This window comes from Stenella coeruleoalba, assembly GCF_951394435.1.
Source record: "Stenella coeruleoalba genome assembly, chromosome: 8".
Taxonomy (NCBI): Eukaryota; Metazoa; Chordata; class Mammalia; order Artiodactyla; family Delphinidae; genus Stenella; species Stenella coeruleoalba.
Genome location: NC_137154.1, coordinates 9650985 through 9670256, shown reverse-complemented (window position 1 = coordinate 9670256; position 19272 = coordinate 9650985). Strand labels below are relative to the sequence as shown.

Below are 19272 nucleotides of genomic sequence, written 5' to 3'. Positions count from 1 at the left end.
ATGACCCTCCCTCTGCCCCAAGGGGCTTAGGCAAGGGGGAGTCAGTATGGGGACTCATATTCAGAAAGAAGTGAGAGAGTCGGATAGTAACTTGTAGCAGAGGTACAGGGACTCCTGTCAACAGATGCAGGAGAGGATCGTGGATTATAACAGCCTTCGTTTGGTCAAAATTACCTTTATTTCTGTTTTACTCCATTGGCGTGTGGTAACAAAGCTGGCACACACAGAAAGGATGATATTGGGTCTGATGAAAATGGCTCTGGCAAAGTGGTAGGAAGATGAAAGTCACAAAGGTAAGCATAGAAGTTGGAGTTTTTACAAAGTGAGTTCAAATGTTAGTTCTGCCACATCTATGACCAGAGGCAGCTTATCCTCTCTAATCCTGTCTTCTCATGTCATTGTTTGGATTTGAGATCACTCATGTTACCTCGCGACGTCTGAGCTTTTTGTCACTAGTCTGTCCCTTGGTGGCCATGTGAGACCACACTGGTCCAGGCTAAGGAGAGAAGGCCACAGTGGTTGAGGTGCTTTGAGGGCTTGGACTTGGCTCAGTAAGTTTCACTGGCTCTGCTCAGATCGGGCAGCCTGGGCCCAAAGCCAGATGGCTTGATGGGCTGGGTTCAGCACCTGTTCTGGAATGAAGGCGCCAGTGCAAGTAGAACTCTCCAATTCTGCTCCTAATTGTTCTACCCAGACTGTTTCAAGCCAGGTTCTGCCCAAATGGAAAAGGTCTAAAACCTTCTGTAACCTGTTCTGCCGTGTGTGCGTGTGTGTGTTTAAGTCTGTCTTTGTTTTGACACACCTCTGAGTAATCACAACAGCCTTCCCATTAGGTGGTGCCTCTAATCCCACCCCAGCATGCCTTAGGACCTTCACCTCCCTGATTACCATTCTCATCTCCTTGCCGTTCCTTTCCTAAACGAAATATGAGTTCTCCCAGGTCTCTGCTTTTTCCTTGTAGTTTAAGGTACTTTCTTTCCAGTGTCCAAAATGCTCAATATGCTTCGAGTAGATGCTGTTGGGACAAGTGAATGATCCCCTCACCTCACCTGCAAGGCTGTGGGTGTGGGAAGGGGAAAGGGTGTGAACGCTGGCAACCCATGGGGAACAGTCCTGTGTTCACTCTCTAGAGATGGGTTAAACTGTTTCTATCTTTTAAAAAAAAACGGAGATTAAAAAAATTGTATTTCAGTATTAGACTGATATACCTTTAAGAGATTCTCCTAAATTCCTACCTGGTCTCCAGCAGAGAAAGGTACTTGGACAGAATTGCCAGAGGAAGGATGCTGAAGGGCAGCCATGAGATCACAAATGTCTGCGTTTTCCCCTTCCTGTTTCCGGTTAGAACTATGAAGTCATTACACTTAACCCATTGCTCCTGCTCAGAAGTAATGCTACATAATTTACGTGATGGAAAATCTCTTACGGCCCTTATATTCTTTATGACTGAACCCTGTGTTTTCGTCATGACTGCTAATTCACCCTCTCCCAGCTTGGTCACTTGTGCTCACTAACTGCTACTTCATTAAATTTGGAATTACAGGTTGGGGAGCAAAGGGAAACCCCTGGGAGCCCCCGTTTGTTTCTGTGGAGGAGAAGACTAAGCGCCCGTCTGCCCACCTGCTTATGGAGCGAGAAGTAGACTCCCCATCCTAGGAGTGTGCTCTCCCTCGGGTGGTGGTCAAAAGCTGAAAGGATTTTTAATGGCCAGCGACTCTCTGCTGGCTGTTTTGGCAAGCCCTGGGACCTCATGCTCCTTTGGTACCCTGGATGGAATGCGGGACCAAATCCTGTAGTGGCAGCATCCTTCAGGGCCAGATGCCTCTGACACCACAGCCCTGGCCTTTGCCCTCCCTGCTTCTAAAAGTGGAAAAATTGCTTCTCCAGGAGCCTGAGGCAGACATGGGTCACACCTAGCCCTAGAGTGAGCCAAGCTGCGGGGCCTCAGGCGCTAATGCTTCCTTTCTAAATCTTGCCCAGAAGGTTGAGCTGCTCTGTCCTCCTCCAGCCTGCGAACTTCTGAGGTTTGCAAGCAAGAGTGGAGAAGGCACTGAGAAGTGGACCAGTGGGATGAGCTCCTCCCTTTCCTGGATGGAATTTTTTTTTTTTTGGCCACACCGTGCGGCATGTGGGGTCTTCGTTCCCCAACCAGGGATTGAACCTGCGCCCCCTGCATTGGAAGCACGGAGTTTTAACCATTGGACCGCCAGGGAAGTCCCCTGGGTGGAATTTTAGTGCTAAATCTCTTCCTGATTTCTGGGCTCAGTAGACCCTCCCTATTCTAACACCCTCCTGACTCCCTCTTTGCCCACCAACCACTTGCATCTGCTAAACAAAAAAGGAAACAAAACTTTCACATCCCTGTCCCAACAGCTCCACCCCTCCTTCCAGGGGGCTTGCGCACCCCTCTTTGGGTCTTAGATCTGTGCCTAGAAGATAAAGGGGAGGGGTTTGAGTCAGAGCCTTTATCTCCTCAAACCCACCCCCTCTGAACATTAGGATTGTAGTGGCATTGTCCCCAAGCCCCCCTCTGCTTTGGCTCCAAGGCTCTTCTTCCAGATGGGAGGCTGCTCTTACTGGTGGAGATAGGCATCTAGCCAGAGCTGCCCGGACTCTCTCAGTGAGCTGAGGGGACAAGATGGGAGCAGACGGTGAGGGAGACAGAGTGGAGAGGAGCCCCAAAGCCATACCCACCAGAAGTGCAGCAGTGAGGCCCTTCCAGAGGTGATGTAAGGCCCCCTTGACTTGAGCACTCGCCTCCCCTTTGCTTCTGAGAAAGGGCTTGGGCCATGGCACTGAGAGCAAAGGCCCAAACTGGCCACAAGACCACCAGAGCACCTGGCCTTGGCCTTGGTGACCTCCATTCCAGACGAGCTGGGGACACCTTCCTGTGGCTCCCACCCCGTACTTCACCACTGACCCCACTGCCCTGCCCTCTTCCAGCCCTCCCAGCCCTTTTCCTAGGCTCAGATACTCACTGGACAATGTCGGCAAAGGCTGAGAACAGGGGCTTGGACTGGTACTCTACGCCATGCTTGGCACACAGGGACTGCACCAGGGGAGCCGCTTTGTGGTAATTGTGTCGAGGCATCGTGGGGAAAAGACTTCACGGAGAACAGGGGACAGTCAGTGGCTCCAGCTCCTGTGGCCCCCCGATCCCCCTCCTACGTGGACCCTCCCCAGGTCCCTGCTTCCCAGGCCTCCCTACTCACTGGTGCTCAATCTGGAAGTTGAGGTGGCCACTGAACCAGTCATTGAAGGCCGACTTATGGACGTTGCATGTTGCCTGGAGCTGGAGGAGAAGGTTGGGGGAGCATGGCTCTGGGTACCAGATGGAAAGGCCAGCCCAGCCTTCTCCAGGCAAAGCCGGCCTGTCCCTGGTCACTCCCTTCTCCACGTGGTGGCAGGAGAGAAGCTTCAGGCTAACGAGGCAAGGTTTGGGAGCGTCTGTTGTCAACCACCGCCCACCCCTACCCTGGGTCTGTGCCCACCCACCCTTCTTATTAGTTGTGCCCAGGTCTTCCAAGTGACTGTCCCTCACCTGGGTGGAGACCCAGTCCACGTTCCTGTCGTAATCAATGTGCATGGGGATGTGGTTCATCTGTGTCACCCAAACAAACCAGTTGCTTTCCAGGAACCTGGTGGACATGGCACCCAGACAAAACCAGTACAAGCAGAGCCCAGAGTTCTGACTCTCGCTCAGAAGCTGCTCCAACCCCGCCACCCTCCCCAGCCAACGCCCCCAGACCAGACTGGTTACTCCCACACATCTCTGCGCCGCTCCCTCCTCCCCCATCAAGTACTACCTGACCATGAAGAAAAGGCCCAGGAAGCCTTTCAGTCCCAGCAGCGGCACGTAAGTGAGGAAGATGCGGACGTAGAAGCTGATCATCCAGGCCAAGTCCTGCAGCGAGAGGCAGAGCCCTGTGACGGCACAAAGCACCTCTCCTCTCACGGCACTTGTTCCTCTGCGTGGAGCAGCCATCCTCCCCGGTCCTGACACTGGAGTGCTCACGGCAGCCTCTCCCAGCTGCCCTGTCCGGCACCATCTAGCTCCGCTCCGTTCCTAGTGGCGCCCCCAGCCCTCCTTGCCTGTTTCCTTCACAGGTGCCAGGTCTCCCTGCCTCCACTTCCTCCCAACCCATCTCCATCCTTCACCCCTTCATCACGCTGCCAAGTGAGTCTTCCAGGATCGTGGCTGAGTCTGTGCCAGTGCCCTGATCAAATCGCTGATGAGTTTTCTGCACCACCCTCCTCCCCTGACACCCGAGTCCTCCACCGCATGTCCGGTGACCAGATTCGCCCCTTAATTCCCAGCTTCTCTGCTCAGAGTCCATCCCACCTCCCCTGCCTCCGCCTGTCCTCCAAGGCCAGCTAGGTAAGGGACTTTGCAAAGTCCTTTCTGATGCCTCCCATCCAGCCAGAGGCAGTCAGGCCCCTTTCGGAATCCCCAAAGCTGCTGCCTGTACCTCCTGTCTGGTGTCAACCACATCCTGTTTCATCAGAAGTTTCCCGAGTGAAGGTGCCGTCTCTCATTCATCTTCCCCCTCCCCAGCCTGGCCCCTGCTTTATGCCGAACACAATAACCTCAGGAGATAACTCGCTGAATTAAATAGGGCATCAGGAGTCAGGTTGCCTGCTGAGCCCAAGTCATCTCACCTAGAGATAAGGAAGGGTCTATACCTGGTTCTGTTACTTTGCTCTAAATTAGGCCTGGAGTAAATCTTAGTGGGATTTCCCCTGGAGAACCCCCTTCCCATCCCTCAGGGTACTGGAGACAAAGGATGTGGGGGCCATGGATACTTACCACCCACTTCTTCCTCTGGATAACAAAATAGAAAATATACCACTGGAAGTAGAGAGGCAGCAAGGCTGGGGGCCCAACTGGGGAGGAAATGGACACAAGGGGGGAGGTGTGAGCAGCACTAAAGTGTCACTAAAGGGCCAGCTGGTGCTGGACAGATGGCCTCCAGCACAGGGCTGCCCCTCTGCCATCTCCTGTTGCCCCTCCAGCTGCCTCGGCAGTCCTCAATCCATTGGAACCGACGGGCGCTGGAGGTGGGCATGAATGCAAGTCTGAAGAAAGCAGAACCTCCCAGTGGATGCTGAGAGGGTGAGGTGGGGGGAACGTGGCATTCTCTTCCATGGAAAAGGATAGCTGGGGAGACAAGCTCCACGCATGGAACTTGCTCTGCTCCTGTGCCTTTAAAAAGGTACTGCTCTGGGACTTCGCTGGTGGCGCAGTGGTTGAGAGTCCGCCTGCCGAGGCAGGGGACATGGGTTCGTGCCCCGGTCTGGGAAGATCCCACATGCCGTGGAGCGGCTGGGCCTGTGAGCCATGGCCGCTGGGCCTGCGCGTCCGGAGCCTGTGCTCCGCAACGGGAGAGGCCACAATAGTGAGAGGCCTGCGTACCGCAAAAAAAAAAAAAAAAAAAAAAAAAATTCCTTTGAACGAAAATGGGATCAATGGACTCATCCCCTCCTTTCCTTTAAAAATTTGAATTTTTGAAAGGGTTTAAAAAATTTTAGACATTATGGAGATTTTTAAAGCAGGGAATATACACAGCAGTCTTGAGAAAGAGCTTAAGACAACCACAGCAATGTTTTCTCCCCAGCTCCCTCTTCAGATCCAATCCTCCCATTGCTAGTCTATCTACCTTTGTCCTTCTGGGTGTTAGACTGTGTCCCACTGCGTCACCTTAGCCCTGGGCTGTTTGACAAGATTTAAAGTGAGGTTTCAGACTTAGTCGGGATGGCCCCCCACCATTCAGTTCCCTTGTGGAAGCCAGGGTGGGCCTGGAGGAGCTAGTTTGCCCCCAACACAAGTGACCTTTGACCAAACATTAGCCTAACTCTTGCCTTTGCCCCTTGAGAAGGTAGACTGTCCCCTTGCAGGGGGCACCCTGTTCCAGGTGGAGATCCTCCAGCCTTCACTTCAAGTACCGCAGTCCCGCGGCAGCGTCGCAAGCCCCGCCCCCCGGGGCTGGACGAGGACACTCACTCAGGAAGAAGTATCTGTGCTGGTGGTTGTACGGCATGTACTTTTTCTTCTGTTTCCCAAGCTGTGAAGGAAAGCAAACACACATCAGCCCCCACAGGCCAGTCACCCATTCCCCTCCCCGTGACCTTGGCTTCTCCCTGCTCAGGAGCCGAGGCCTCCTGCGGGGGCCGTCAGCTTGCTGGCGCCACGGAAGGCTCCAACAAGCCCAGCCTTACCTCCAGCTCCTGGCGCGTGAAGCCCGGGCTGCTGGATTTGCCAAGCGCGCCACAGCGTGGACGCAGCTCGGTGGCCCACACCCACACGAGGCCTGGGCACAGCGGAGCCTGCAGGTCCTCAGTACACCTCGTGCTCAGCCCGAGACGCCCTTGTCAGGTTTCCAGGCCCCTCCACCTCCCCTTCCTTTCTCCATCTGGTACTCTTTTGACACCAGGGTCTCCACAGACAACAATTTTTACCCTTACCCGGGCCAGGATCCCCTCTACATCCAGCCCCTGACCTTCTCCAAATCTTTCGGTCTCTTCAAATGTCAACATGAGCTTTATAAAATCCCTTGAAAGCTAAGCACAGTTTGGCAAATATTTGTGGAAAGATTACCAAAATCAGCTTGGCAATCTGAAGGCTCTGGCAAGGTTTTCCCCAGCGGCTGGTGGTGATTTTGTAAGCTGAGCGGCCGTAGAGACAGGCTGGGGCTGCCAGGCCAGCCGGTCAGTCTGGGTCCCCTAGCGGGAGCTCTCACAACCATGACCGCGAAGCTCTGCGCTCGTGTTCGAGTCATGGCTCCTTCTGTTCCCCGTGTCCTGGTCAGTTCTGGCCACCAGATGACCACAGGGCACAGGAGGGACTCTACCCCAGAGCAGAATGCCAGCTCACCCTTCTTTCATGAGTCCATCTACTGTTTTTCTTTTTCTTTTTTTTTTTTTTTAGCGGTACGCGGGCCTCTCACTGTTGTGGCCTCTCCCGTTGCAGAGCACAGGCTCCGGACGCGCAGGCCCAGTGGCCATGGCTCACAGGCCCAGCCGCTCCGCGGCAGGTGGGATCTTCCCAGACCAGGGCACGAACCCATGTCCCCTGCATCGGCAGGCGGACTCTCAACCACTGCGCCACCAGGGAAGCCCTAAATTAACTTTGTAAAGAACTCCCCTGCCCACTCCCAGCGTCCATCACTTTGCACTCACTGAAGGCTCACCAGATCTCCACCCACCCCCAGGCTTTAGCAGCTGCATTATAATGGTTGCTCACACCCTCAGATGACAACTCAAACCCAGTGCTGACCACCCTGAAAGTCAGGCTAGGATCAGGCGGGTGGGAAGAATTACTCAGTGAATGAATATTCTAGATAATGGGCATCAGAGAAGAGTAAGCCAGTGTAGCCGTTGCGTAAGAGAGAGGATTACAAAGTGCAGGGGGCTGACTGCCTGGGGTGGGAGTGTCTAAAAAGCACCTGCAAGGAGGCCATCCATCACCTTCAAGGCCAAGCAGGGTTTGCACAGCAATCTGGTCATCCTTTGGGTCCTTAGCAGCGTGGGGTACCTTTCTGCAACAGCTATTTGCTGACTTGAACTCATGAGGGAGGACAGGTGAGTGTCCTGGGCAGCCTGCTTACTGCCTGTGGCGTCCCACAACTTCCAAACAGCCAGCCAGCCCGGCCCCCAATGTCTTGCCCACACTGACAGCATTGTGAGCACTTCCCTGCAAGCCCTGTGTGCTGCCTGGTTCCCATTCTCCGAGACCTTCACCGATACCTCTGCTCACCTCCACAGAGAGGATCTTCCCCAAGGCAAAGAAGAAGGGGTGCATGTTGATGTCCGGGTCTTTGCGGAAGCAGTTGGGCTTGGCATGGTGCTGGAAGTGCAGGTGGTTCCACCAACTGGCAGGGGCCCCCTACAGAAAAGCGGGGCATGAGTATGGAAGCCTGGTGCCCCCCCTCCCACAGGCAGCCCATTGTTGACTGGAGTTTCACAGAGTCCCTCCCCGTCCCATTGACCTTCAGGTGGCCAATCACGAAATGATGTAGCAGGTGGTTCCATGTAGAGGTGCTGAAGACGGACAGGTGTCCAAAGTCATGCTGCAGCCAGCCAGCCTGGGCCTGGGTGAGAAAGGCTAGCGCTGAGAGCAGCCCACCAGCCCTGCATCTGTCTCAACTGACTCGGCCTCTCCCTCGTCCTTCATCTACCTAGGCCTGTGCTGGCCTAACTGAGCACATCAGGAAAGGAGTCAGGAAGCCTGGGTCCTGCTTCTGGCTCTGCCACTGACTCACACGAGAGCTAGGGCAAATCACGACCCCTTCCCTGTTCTTTGGTGTCCCCAGCTCTGGAGTTCTGTGACTTCCGATGGACTGAACATCCAAACTACAGAACAGGACAGAGTGACAAACTCAGGCAAGTGGAAGGCTTAACTAATGGTTCTGACAGCCAAGTATTAGGGCCCCAGCTGAGAAACCAGAATCTTGGTTCTTGGCACACCTGGACTGTGACAGAACCTGAATGTGAAGTTTCAGAGGAGAAATGCCACGGGAAGAAGGGAGCCCTGGGAGAAGCGGCTGGAGAGGCAGTGGGAGAAATGAAGGTGCACGTGGTGAAGACGAGCAGATGAAAGCCACAGATGACGCAATGTGTGCTCTTTCTGCACCAACTCTACCATGTGTCCTCAGCTCTGCCCTGGACAGAGGGCTCCTTGGCCTCCTGAGGGGTACAAAGAATTTTCCCCACGGAAGCTGAGCTGGCTGTGTTCTCGACAAGCCGAGGGCTCTCACCTGAACTGTGCCGAGCAGCACTGCACAGAGGAGGAAGGGCAGGAAGGATGTCCCAAAGAGCCAAAGAGTGAGCCAGGCAGCAACATCCAGCAGCACGATGTGCAGCAGGTACAGCAGGAAGAAGACAGGGTTCGCCTTCATGAGCCCCATCCGCTCCACTGTGGCCTGCAGCGCCCGGAACTCCTCAGTCAGCTCTTTCTGTAGAAGAGTGGAGATGGAAAGGGTGTTATTCTCCCCAGATGCAACCCAGCACTGGAGCCAAGGACCCTCTTAAGCTCAAGGCCCCCCCACCCAGGTAGCTGAGGGAAGCCCACGGTCCTAGGTAAAAATACCACAATGCTGAGGAGGGATGACAGAAGGTGATATGGGATTAAGTCTAAGAGCATGTGGTCTTTGGAGTTAAACAGAATTCATTCAAGCCACTGCTCTGCCACTTAGTAATGGTGTGATCCTTGGCCGAGTTGCTTAACCTCTCTGAGACTCAGTTTTCTCATCTGTAACTGTGTGTGGATTATATGATGTTATGCTTCGCACAGAATAAGTGCTCGGTCGATAGGTCTCACGTTGAGGATGGGGATGGTGGTGGTGGCCTTGTGAGAACCACAGGTTCCAAAGCCCTGCAACCCAATAACTATGCAGGAGAAGCAAGGATCTCGAGATTCCCAAGAACTACTGACTGTGGTCCCCTGTGATCATATCTAGGGCTTCCTTCTACCCTTTGCCCCTCAACAACTGCAGGATCTCCAAACAGCAGACGGGGTCTCACATTCTTAGTGGGCTCAAAGCTGGGCTGCTCCGGAGACAGTTCTCCAATCAGGAGAGAGTTCATATACTTCCTCACAAGGCCCTTGTTGATGTGGAACGCCACAAAGGGATCCTGCAAGTTTGGGGAGAAGGCAGAACAGTGAGGAAGTCAGCCCGGCCCCCCCAAGATTTGTGGAGGGCTCACACCAAGGACCATCCTCCTGATCCAGCAAGGAGGCTGTACCCAAGTTCAAACAGACCCCACCCCCCTCCAGGCAGCTGCCCTTTGAGAGTGCTCAGACCTGTCCCTGGTGTCCACAGCTCAGGATCACCCAACAACTGTGTTCTAGGAAGAAGGGTACCATGCCAAGGAATAGGAAGCACGGGTAGGGCGACCACAGAAAGACCTGCCTGGGCTGGCCTCTCCTCTAGGTGTCTCATGAAATGTGCTGAGGGAGACTCCCTGTGTCCAACTGGAGGACTCTTGCATTTCTCCCCCTTCCCTCCGCTGCTGTTCTGGTTGGGGTTCCATATTTCCCTTCCCACTCTGAACACCCCCTGCCCTAGGGCACTAATTTTGGTTACGCAAGGCGGGGTCCTCAGCGACTAGATTAAGAGATTAATGTCCTGAAGGTCAGACAGCCCCAGGCCCAAAGCCACAAGCTTGGAGGCGGAGGGAGCCGGGGCGGAGCCGGCGGCCGGTGGCACCACACATCCGGACCAATCGCGGTCTCCGTTGCAGCCGGCCCCGGCCCTAAATCACACTGCAGGAAGCCTGCTCCGTCTACGCATGCGCCAGTCCACACCTTCACCTTCGGCCACTGCCTGAGCTCCCCAGTGGTCACTCCTGAGACGAGCACAGGCTCAGGCCTCGACTCCCAGGCCAGCCGCGTCGGAGGGACCGGCGGGTCCTTACCGTGTTAGGCTGTACCGCCACATCACGGGAACCCTAGTGGCCCGAGGCGCGCTCCGAGATGGCAGGGAGAAAGCTGGGGACAGTGGAAGGGGTCACGCCGCTAGGCGAAGGATGGGGGAAGGATATAGGGGGAGGGGACACGGCGAAGCGAACGCTCCAATGTTTGGGTCCCAAGGAGTGGACCCCCAGCTCTCAAACCCAGAAGGGAAGTGCTAGGTGCTTTAGTTCCGAGAGCAGGTCGTCTAGAGAGGGAAGCAACAGAATCGGGGCTGGGACGCGCGCTGGCCCGCAGTGAGGCCTGAGGGAGGAGGGATGCGACCCAGCACGGGGCCTACAGCCCAGGACTGCAAACAGCTGCTGGCCTGAGGCTGAGTGACCTCCCCACAGGATTCCAGGACTGTTCCAGGGCCCTCGCTAAGTGTATGCTGATGCAGCCCCACCCCCTTCAGCACGTTGCTCCCACTCTTTTTTGTGCAAGAGCAGGCGCTAGCCCTCTCTGGCCGGTGCTGCCCCTTCCCCACCCTCCGGTCTTCACCCTGTGCAGGGGTTCCTAAGGCAGCGGGCACTAGGTGGCTTCCCCGCTCAGGAAAATCCCCGAGTGTGGTTCCCTCGTTCTCTGCCCTGCTCACGCTCGCCAGTCTAGTCCGGCATGCTCGGCCCAGACGCGTCTGCGCTTCCCTCCCAGCCACCAAGTCAGGTCAAGACTTGATCCCTCTCCCTGCCACTGACCCCTCCTCCCTTGGTCTCGGCAGTGCCGCCGTCCGGGGGTTCCACATCCCCGCTGTCCTCTCTCCTACCCCTGCTCCGGGGACTGCCCACGCCTGGAGACCGCAGACTCCGGGCAGCAGACGGAGCGCACAGACAGATGGCGCGGCCCTTTGTTTGTGCGTGCACGTTGCCGGCCTCCCTCCCTCCCTACTCCCCAGACTCCACTTTTCGCAGCCTCTCTCCTGCCCTTGCATCCCGTTTTCGCAGCACACCCAATCACCTGGCAACCGGGACGCTCCTGCGCCTCCCGGCTTTTCCCCGAATTAGAGTATTCGGCCCTGAGTGCCAAATCTCTTGTCTCGCGCGCTGAGCCCCAGGCTCCGACCGCCCGGCCCCGCCTCCTCCCGTTCCCTGGACTGGCAGCGCTCACCGTGGCGTCCTGACCCGCGTAGTGGCTGATGACCCGGGAGCCCCCGGGGTGCTGGCGGGTGAACTCGCTGATGTTGTACACCTTCCGGTCAATCACGAGCCACCGCTCTTTGTCGCGTCCCGAGCGCTGCGCCACCTCGTCCCAGGTGAAGTAGCGCGGGATAGGCCCCTGGGCCGGGGTCTCGGGGGCCATCGGGGCCGGGCGATGCCGCGCAACGACTGGGCAAGGGAGGTCAGGCGCGCGCACGGGACCCGCGGGGTAGCGCGCACCGGCCTCGAGTGCTCTGGGAGCCGGTCCGCTGGCGCCCGCCTAGAGCCCGCTGCCCGCGCGTCGGGTTTTCAGCAACCGAGGTGGTCGGCGCCGAGCCCCGCTGCGCGCGCTTCTATTGGTCGAGCCGCGTGGCGCGGGGACCGAGTCCCCGCCTTCCCGCCGGCCCCGCGCGGGCGGGCGCTGCAGGAGGGTCGTGGCAGGCCGGCTGAGCGCGGGGACGCGCGCCCCCTCGCGGGCTCTTTGCGGGGGTCGCCGCCGCCGGACCCCACTCTCCGACTCACGCCTGTAGCTCACAGGGGGCGCCGCGGGCAAGATAACGGTTCCTGTGGAGGCTCCTGGGTGCGGGTCCCGGCTCGCGGGGCGGCGGCACCGGGTGCGCGGGCGCCCTGGGCTACTAAGGTAGGGTGGGCTCGGCCGAGCCGGGTGAGTGGGTGCATGGAGGGCCGGTCTCGCGGCCTGGGAGGCCTGCCGGGCCCGCGGGTTGGAGATTGAGGGGTTTTGTGGGGGGGGGGGTGGAGAGGGGTTGTCCCAGGGGCCTCGTCTTTGGGTTGGGGGCGTCCTCGCCAGTCTCCCGACGCTGACCCTCCAGAGATCCACCTGATGAACCCCCGCCTCCTTGCCACGCCGCTCCACCAGTTGTGCGGCTGGAAGTTAAGAGCCTGAGAACCCTTGGCAATTATCTTGAAACAGCGTAATTACGGTTTATCTGCGCTGGGGTGTGGGAGTGGTTAACGCTTGACTTTGCTCAGTATAACATTAAAAATGCCCCACATGGCTTCCCTGGTGGTGCAGTGGTTGGGAGTCCGCTTGCCAATGCGGGGGACGCCGGTTCGTGACCCGGTCCGGGAGGATCCCACGTGCCGCGGAGCGACTGGGCCCGTGGGCCATGGCCGGTGGGCCTGCGCGTCCGGAGCCTGTGCTCCGCGGCGGGAGGGGCCACAACAGTGAGAGGCCCGTGTACCGCAAAAAAACAAAAACAAAAAAAAAAAATGCCTCACAATTTTCGTAATTCTGTGTGCCTTTTTTGCTTGTTTGTTTTTATTTTTATTTTTTTTCAATTAACTGGGATCCTTAAATAAAAGGAAGTGGCCTAGCATCTCTGGACCTCTGGGAGGGCCTGTGTGAAGAGCCTGGGTCTCCAGCTGAGGCATCAATGCTCCATCCTGGAGGAACCTGGGAGCTGTAGGAGGCCTTTAAGTAGAGAGATTGGGGGTTCAGAGCTCTGAGCTTTAGGAAGGGGTGAACACAGAGGCTGGGGCCTGGGGGAAGGGGGAGTCAAGAAGCTGTTAGAGTTATGAAGAGATTCAGTTCACATACTAAATTTTATTTATTCAAAAAACACTTTACAAAGCACTACGTGCCAGGCACTGTTTTTAGTGCTTTGCAAACATTAACTCATTTAATTATCATAAGAGCTCTTTGAGGTAGGAACCTCACTTACAGATGGAGAAATGGAGCCACTGAGAGGTGAAGAATTTTATCACACAGTGAGTGGCAGGACTGAGCTTCGAAGCAGCGTGTAGCTCTGCTGTCTCTCCTCTGATTATACTAATGGATTCTGCAGCCAGGGGAAAGGAGGCCAAGCTTTATTCCATGCACTTGAACTAGGGTCTTTGCCCCTAGGAGTCAGGAGACTAGGAGAAATACAGCCAGATTTCTGGTAGAAAAGGACCTTCATCCATTCAACCCAAATCCCTCATTTCTTGAGATATGAAAATTGAGGTTCAGAATGGGGAAGGGACTTCCTAAGTTCCCAAGGGGAAGCTCCAGTTAAATGCCAGGCAACTGCACCTTGCTCAGGAATCATGGTCCATGCAGCTGCCCCCCTGGACAGCCAATTTTCCACTTAAATAAAGACTTTGCTGAACAATTTCACGGTGTGTAACACAGGAGGTGGGGGACAAGGGGCTCGTGCAGGATGAACTCATGGGATGTCCGTAACGCAGTTGTCTTCTTTTTGTTGTATAGAGGATAGACACCTTACAGACCAGTATATTGAACCTACTATTTAACAGATAAGGTGACTGAGAGCCGAAGCGTGGGAGCCACACATTTGAAAATAGGACATCTGGGGCTGGAATTTACCCTAGGACTCATTTATACCTTTTAGTTCCTCTCTGCAGGAGTTCCTAAACAGTGGGTTCAATGAACGTGTTTGATATAAGTCCTCCCTGGTTTCAAAAAGAGGCAGCAGTGTCAGTGTTGCTGTCCTTGCTTCTCTGGGCACCTTCTTCCTTCCAGGTCCTTAGACCCGCCTCTATAAAATGGGAGAAGGCAGGCCTGAACAGGTAAGCCCCAGACCTTCGGATTTCCCCAGGAAATTGGTCTGCACTGCCCCAGCCATTGATGTCAGCTTTTTGCTGCTCTTCTAATGCAACTTTACAGTACAAAGGATCTCCATTTAAAATAAAGCAAAAAGGGGAATTCCCTGACGGTCCAGTGGTTAGAACTCCATGCTTTCACTGCCTAGGGCCCGGGTTCAGTCCCTGCTTGGGGAACTGAGATCCCTCAAGCTGAGTAGCGTGGCCAAAAAAAAAAAAAAAAAAAAATTGCAGTGCTGAAAAAATTTTAAACATAGATATTAGTTATATTTATGAGCATTTTCTTAGGATAAGTTCTATGTGTGTAATTAATGCACTAAGTAAGAACATTTTTGGGCTCCTGTTATGTGTTGCCACATTGCTTCTCAGCAAAGTTGGTTTACTGAGCATTTACTGTGGGTTGTTTAGTTTGACTGCAGCTGCTGTCACCAGAACAAGAAAGGAATGCTGGTCTGCTGCTCCCTGGCCAATTGCCTCCCCGCCAATACTGTGAGCTCTAAACATTCAGGAATGAAGCACCACCACTTGGGGTCTCTCCCGGGAGTCTGTCAATCCCCCACATTTTATCCAAATAATTGTACTATCAACCTACAAGCAAGTTCTATTCTAAATGCATTTCAGAGTTAGAGAAGGCTTTATCAAGTTCCAGCAGGATGTGATCACGGAGGGAGGCAATGTGATAGAATAGGAAGAATAAGGATTGCTACTTGAGAGACCTGGGGAAGTCCTGCTGCTCCACCGGCTGCTGTGCAATGTTGGATGCCATGTTAGCCTCTCTGGTCACAGATTCCATATCTAAAGTAAAGAGGCCAGATTCCTTCCAGCACTAGCAGTTCCTGCCTTTTTTGATGAAAATGTCACTCAAGATCCCATATCTCTGGTCGACATCCACCTAGAGATGATGCTATTTTTTTTTTTTTTTTGCCCTAGGGCCTCTCACTGTTGTGGCCTCTCCTGTTGCGGAGCACAGGCTCCAGACGCACAGGCTCAGCGACCATGTCTCACGGGCCCAGCCACTCTGCGGCATGTGGGATCTTCCCGGACCGGGGCACGAACCCTTGTCCCCTGCATCGGCAGGTGGACTCTCAACCACTGCGCCACCAGGGAAGCCCTGATGCTTTTGATAACAACTCGTTTCTTAGATAGACTACTCAATAGTTGCCTGTCATTTAAGGCAACTGAATTTGACAGCCTTATTAAGTTTACGCCATTTTTATTGTTGAAAATTCTTGAATTTTTTTAATAGTTAACAACTTTGGCTGCAAATTAAATTGTTATCTAGTGTACTTAGTTAAAATATCTTGGCCTGACCAATATTGTTAGCTAAGATAGTATGTGTACGTTTTTTTTCATACAACTTGTGTCCTTTGATCTTCATTATTTAAACAAACAAAAAAAATTGAGTATGGTAAGTCCGAAGTTACAGTCTCCATTTTATCATGAGGAAACTGAGAGGCTGGGAGACCTAACATCAGGCCGTAATTGATGGAGCAGGAATATTCATGTGGCCTGTGATTGCTTTTGATCTGGGACTTCCCACAAGAAGGAACAGACACTCTTCCCCAAAGCCCAGATCCACGGCTGCATTTGTGACCTAGGCCTAGCCAAGCAGAATGTCTCATTCCTCTGACAACTGTAATTGGCCCAAGGGTCAGAATGTGACCTCAAGCCCAGCAGAGCCATTCCTGGGGGATTAGTGCAGGAAGCAGGGGCTGGGGAAACATTCTTTCTGCTGGGGTTGCTTAGCCAGTGCAGCCATTTTTGTCTGTTCCATGGAGACGACCTTTCTGCAGTAAGAGAGAAGCAGGCCAACAGGGAACGAAGAGCAGAGACAAATATCAAGTGTTGAATCGCTGCTTCCAGAGGCCCTGGTTTCTGAAGCCGTTTAGTTCTGTGACCTGTCTGGCTAGTCCTCCAGGCTAGGTGAGCCAGTAACTTTCTTTTTTTTCCTTACACTAATTAGAATTCCTTTTTTTGTTATTTGCAGCCAGGAAATGAACCTAGAACCTCTGGCTCTTAGGCCCCAGGGCCCTTTCTTCTAATGTTAATAACAGCAGGGAGTCATCGAGCACCTCCAGTGTGCCAGGCAGTGTGCTAAACACGTCACTTATTTACTGGACCCAAACTAAAGTCCCAATCCAGAAAGGCTGAATATGGGACCTTGGAAACGAGAAACCCCTTCCTCAGGTACCGTGGCATCTGACCTATCTTTTTAAGGACTGAGGAGATTAGAGTTTTTGTAAAAGTGTGGCCAAGTGATTCTGAAACCGAGTTCCCCTAAAACCGGGTTCCCTTACCGAGTTTACGATTAATCTCCTTATCCAAAACTTATTCCCTTTCTTGTCCCCTCTGACCTCAGTCCTGTGCTAACTGAACAGTCATCAACCAGAGTCAGGTGACTAAAATTACTGTTGTTGATAACATCATTAATGTACTGAAATTGCTATTCTAAATATCATCATTAAACATACAAACTCGATTGTTTCCCAGGGCAATATGAGCTAACAGATCCCTGAGCCGTGGACCACTTGTCCAGAGAATCGTAAACCAGAGACATCCTGGCTCCTGAAACTACGTTTAAGAAATGCCATAGAACTTTCACAAGACAATGATTAATCCCAGCCTCTTTGTTCTTCCCCTTTTAAAAAAAACCCTCACTCGGGCTTCCCTGGTGGCGCAGTGGTTGAGAGTCCGCCTGCCGATGCAGGGGACACGGGTTCGTGCCCCGGTCCAGGAAGATCCCACGTGCCGCGGAGCGGCTGGGCCCGTGAGCCATGGCCGCTGAGCCTGCGCGTCCGGAGCCTGTGCTCCACAACGGCAGAGGCCACAACAGTGAGAGGCCCGTGTACCCCCCCCGCCAAAAAAAACCCCTCACTCAAAGACCAAGTTAGAATACATCTGAGGCTTGTCTCCCATTCCCTTGCTTGGTGCCCTGCAGTAAATCCTTACTTTGCTGCAAATTCCCGCTGTCAGAGTTGGGCTTTCTGTGCCACGGGTGCCTGAGCCCTTGCTGGGTTTCAATTCTGCCCTGGTAGAGAAGGGTACCTTACTGTGGGGGGAGGGCTCCAGACTGCAGCACACTTTTCTTCTACGATGGAGGAGCTGGTCCTTCCCCTGCCTCCTTCCTGCTTACTGCTCCGTCATTCTTTCTTTCTTTCTTTGGTTGAGCCAGGTCTTAGTTGCGGCGGGTGGGGTCCTTAGTTGCAGCTCGCAGGCTCCTTAGTTGTGGCTTGCGGACTCCTTAGTTGTGGCATGTGAACTCTTACTTGTGGCACGCATGTGGGATCTAGTTTCCTGACCAGGGATCAAACCCGGGCCCGCTGCATTGGGAGTGTGGAGTCTTAACTACTGCACCAGGGAAGTCCCTGCTTCCTTATTTTTATCAGCCATTCTGATTTGATGATGTGCATTGAATTTTTGAGAGAGAGGCCTGATATAAGTGCAAGATATTTTCATTGCTAAGTCATTTTTTAAAAATTTCTAACTTGTTGCTCTTTTTAAAAAATAATTGAGGTATAATTGACATATAACGTATGTTAGTTTCAGGTATACAACATAATGATTTGAAATTTCTATGTACTGCAAAATGATCACCACAGGCAGTCTAATGAACAGCTAAATCATTTTAGATTGCAAAACTCTAAATGTTCACATCATTACATTTAATTACCCTCAGGCTTCACAGTAAAAACACAAAGAACATTTGCCATTAAATTTATGTGGTTAGTCCAGGTCACTCTTTTGAGCTTCTAACTCATGTAGCTCATGCCTTGTGGCCACTTGCATTAGGATGTCTTACCATCGTATCCAGATTAGCATGTCCAAGCCTTGAACTTGCCATCTCCCACTTCACCTCTCAAACCTCCCCTTCTGTTGTCTTCCCCGCCGTTATAAGTGCTCTGTTCACTCAGTGGCACAAGCTAAACACCGGGGAGTCATTTCTGAAGCTTCACTCTCCAATGAGCTGCCGTGGTTGATTCATTACCAAGTCCTGCCAGTTATACCTCCAAAAATACCATAAATGTCCTCCCTTTCCTCATTCTCCAGTGTCTCCACTCTATCCAAGCTATTGTCACTTGCTCAGATTCCTGCATTAGTCTCCTCACTAGCCTTTCTGGCTTCATCCACATTTGACTCCCTCCTATCCAATCACAGAACAGCTAGAGTGGTCTTTGAGAATTTAAGATCATGTCAGTTTCCTGCTTAAAACCTGTAATTGGTTTCCCATAGCACTGGAAATAAAATTCATATTCCTGGGCTTCCCTGGTGGCGCAGTGGTTGAGAGTCCGCCTGCCGATGCAGGGGACGCGGGTTCATGCCCCGGTCCGGGAGGATCCCACATGCCGCGGAGCGGCTGGGCCCGTGAGCCATGGCCGCTGAGCCTGCGCGTCCGGAGCCTGTGCTCCGCAACGGGAGAGGCCACAACGGTGAGAGGCCCGCGTACAGCAAAAAAATAAATAAATAAATTCATATTCCTGTGGGCACTGCCTACATCTCCAATCTCATCTGGTGGCTCTTTTCCCCTCACCAAGGACACTATGGCCACAGTGGCCTTCCTGTTCCTGAAACAGGCTAAATTCATTCTTGAATGAGAGCTTCTGCATATGGCTGTTCCTTCTGCTTCAAACGTGATCCACTGCTCCTTCCATGACTCGCTCCTTCTCAACCATCTGTTCCCAACTTAAAGTTCATTTCTTTAAATACTCTTTCCATGACTACCACTCTTTCTACGGAAGATCCCTACTGCTGCTTACTCACGATTTTAACATCCTCTTTGTTTTCTTCTCACGGGAATTGTAATTATTTTATTCTTTCTTTGCTAATTTTCTGTCTCCCTGGCTGAACTATAAGCTTCATAAGGACGAGACGTGTCTTGTTCACTGTTGTATGCCTAATATGTACTCAATACAATTAGTTGGATGAATGGATAAAATCAATAAGAAAAAAAAACCCAAATGAGGTGATACCAACAGGAGGTCATAGGAGAAAATGTATAGAGAGCCAACAAACATAAGAGGATGCCCAGAATTTGTCCCATAATTTAAAAGGAGGGAGACTGCACTTTTCATATATCAGAGTGCCAAAATTTAGAGGTTTGGCCATATCTCTTAACCTTGGTGAGAGTTTGGA

General features: G+C 53.2%; 1 protein-coding gene across 2 annotated transcripts; it reads right to left on the bottom strand.

The window, feature by feature from the left end:
* Positions 1-145: 145 nt before the first annotated feature.
* Positions 146-11934, bottom strand: FADS1 (fatty acid desaturase 1). Of its 2 annotated transcripts, XM_079929735.1 has the most exons (12): positions 11552-11934; positions 9520-9630; positions 8754-8951; positions 7986-8087; positions 7754-7882; positions 6002-6062; positions 4808-4884; positions 3807-3904; positions 3542-3638; positions 3213-3292; positions 2979-3104; positions 150-2625 (listed from the first exon to the last, which is right to left on the bottom strand). In XM_079929735.1, the coding sequence occupies exons 1-12, from the start codon at positions 11741-11743 to the stop codon at positions 2574-2576; spliced, it is 1323 nt and encodes a 440-aa protein (XP_079785861.1). In that variant the 5' UTR covers positions 11744-11934; the 3' UTR covers positions 150-2573. The 2 variants fall into 2 exon arrangements, with proteins under 2 accessions (XP_079785862.1, XP_079785861.1); XM_079929736.1 differs by lacking the exon at positions 7986-8087 and having other exon boundaries at positions 146-2625.
* Between the last annotated feature and the right edge of the window lie 7338 nt (positions 11935-19272).

Excerpts from the sequence above, each read along its gene's own strand:
- FADS1 (XM_079929735.1), bottom strand. The coding sequence starts at position 11,743 with ATGGCCCCCGAGACCCCGGCCCAGGGGCCTATCCCGCGCTACTTCACC. Across the intron at positions 4,885-6,001 it reads GCACAGATACTTCTTCCTGA|TTGGGCCCCCAGCCTTGCTG; the intron begins GTGAGTGTCCTC and ends TTTCCTCCCCAG. Across the intron at positions 3,905-4,807 it reads TCCAGAGGAAGAAGTGGGTG|GACTTGGCCTGGATGATCAG; the intron begins GTAAGTATCCAT and ends CTCTCGCTGCAG.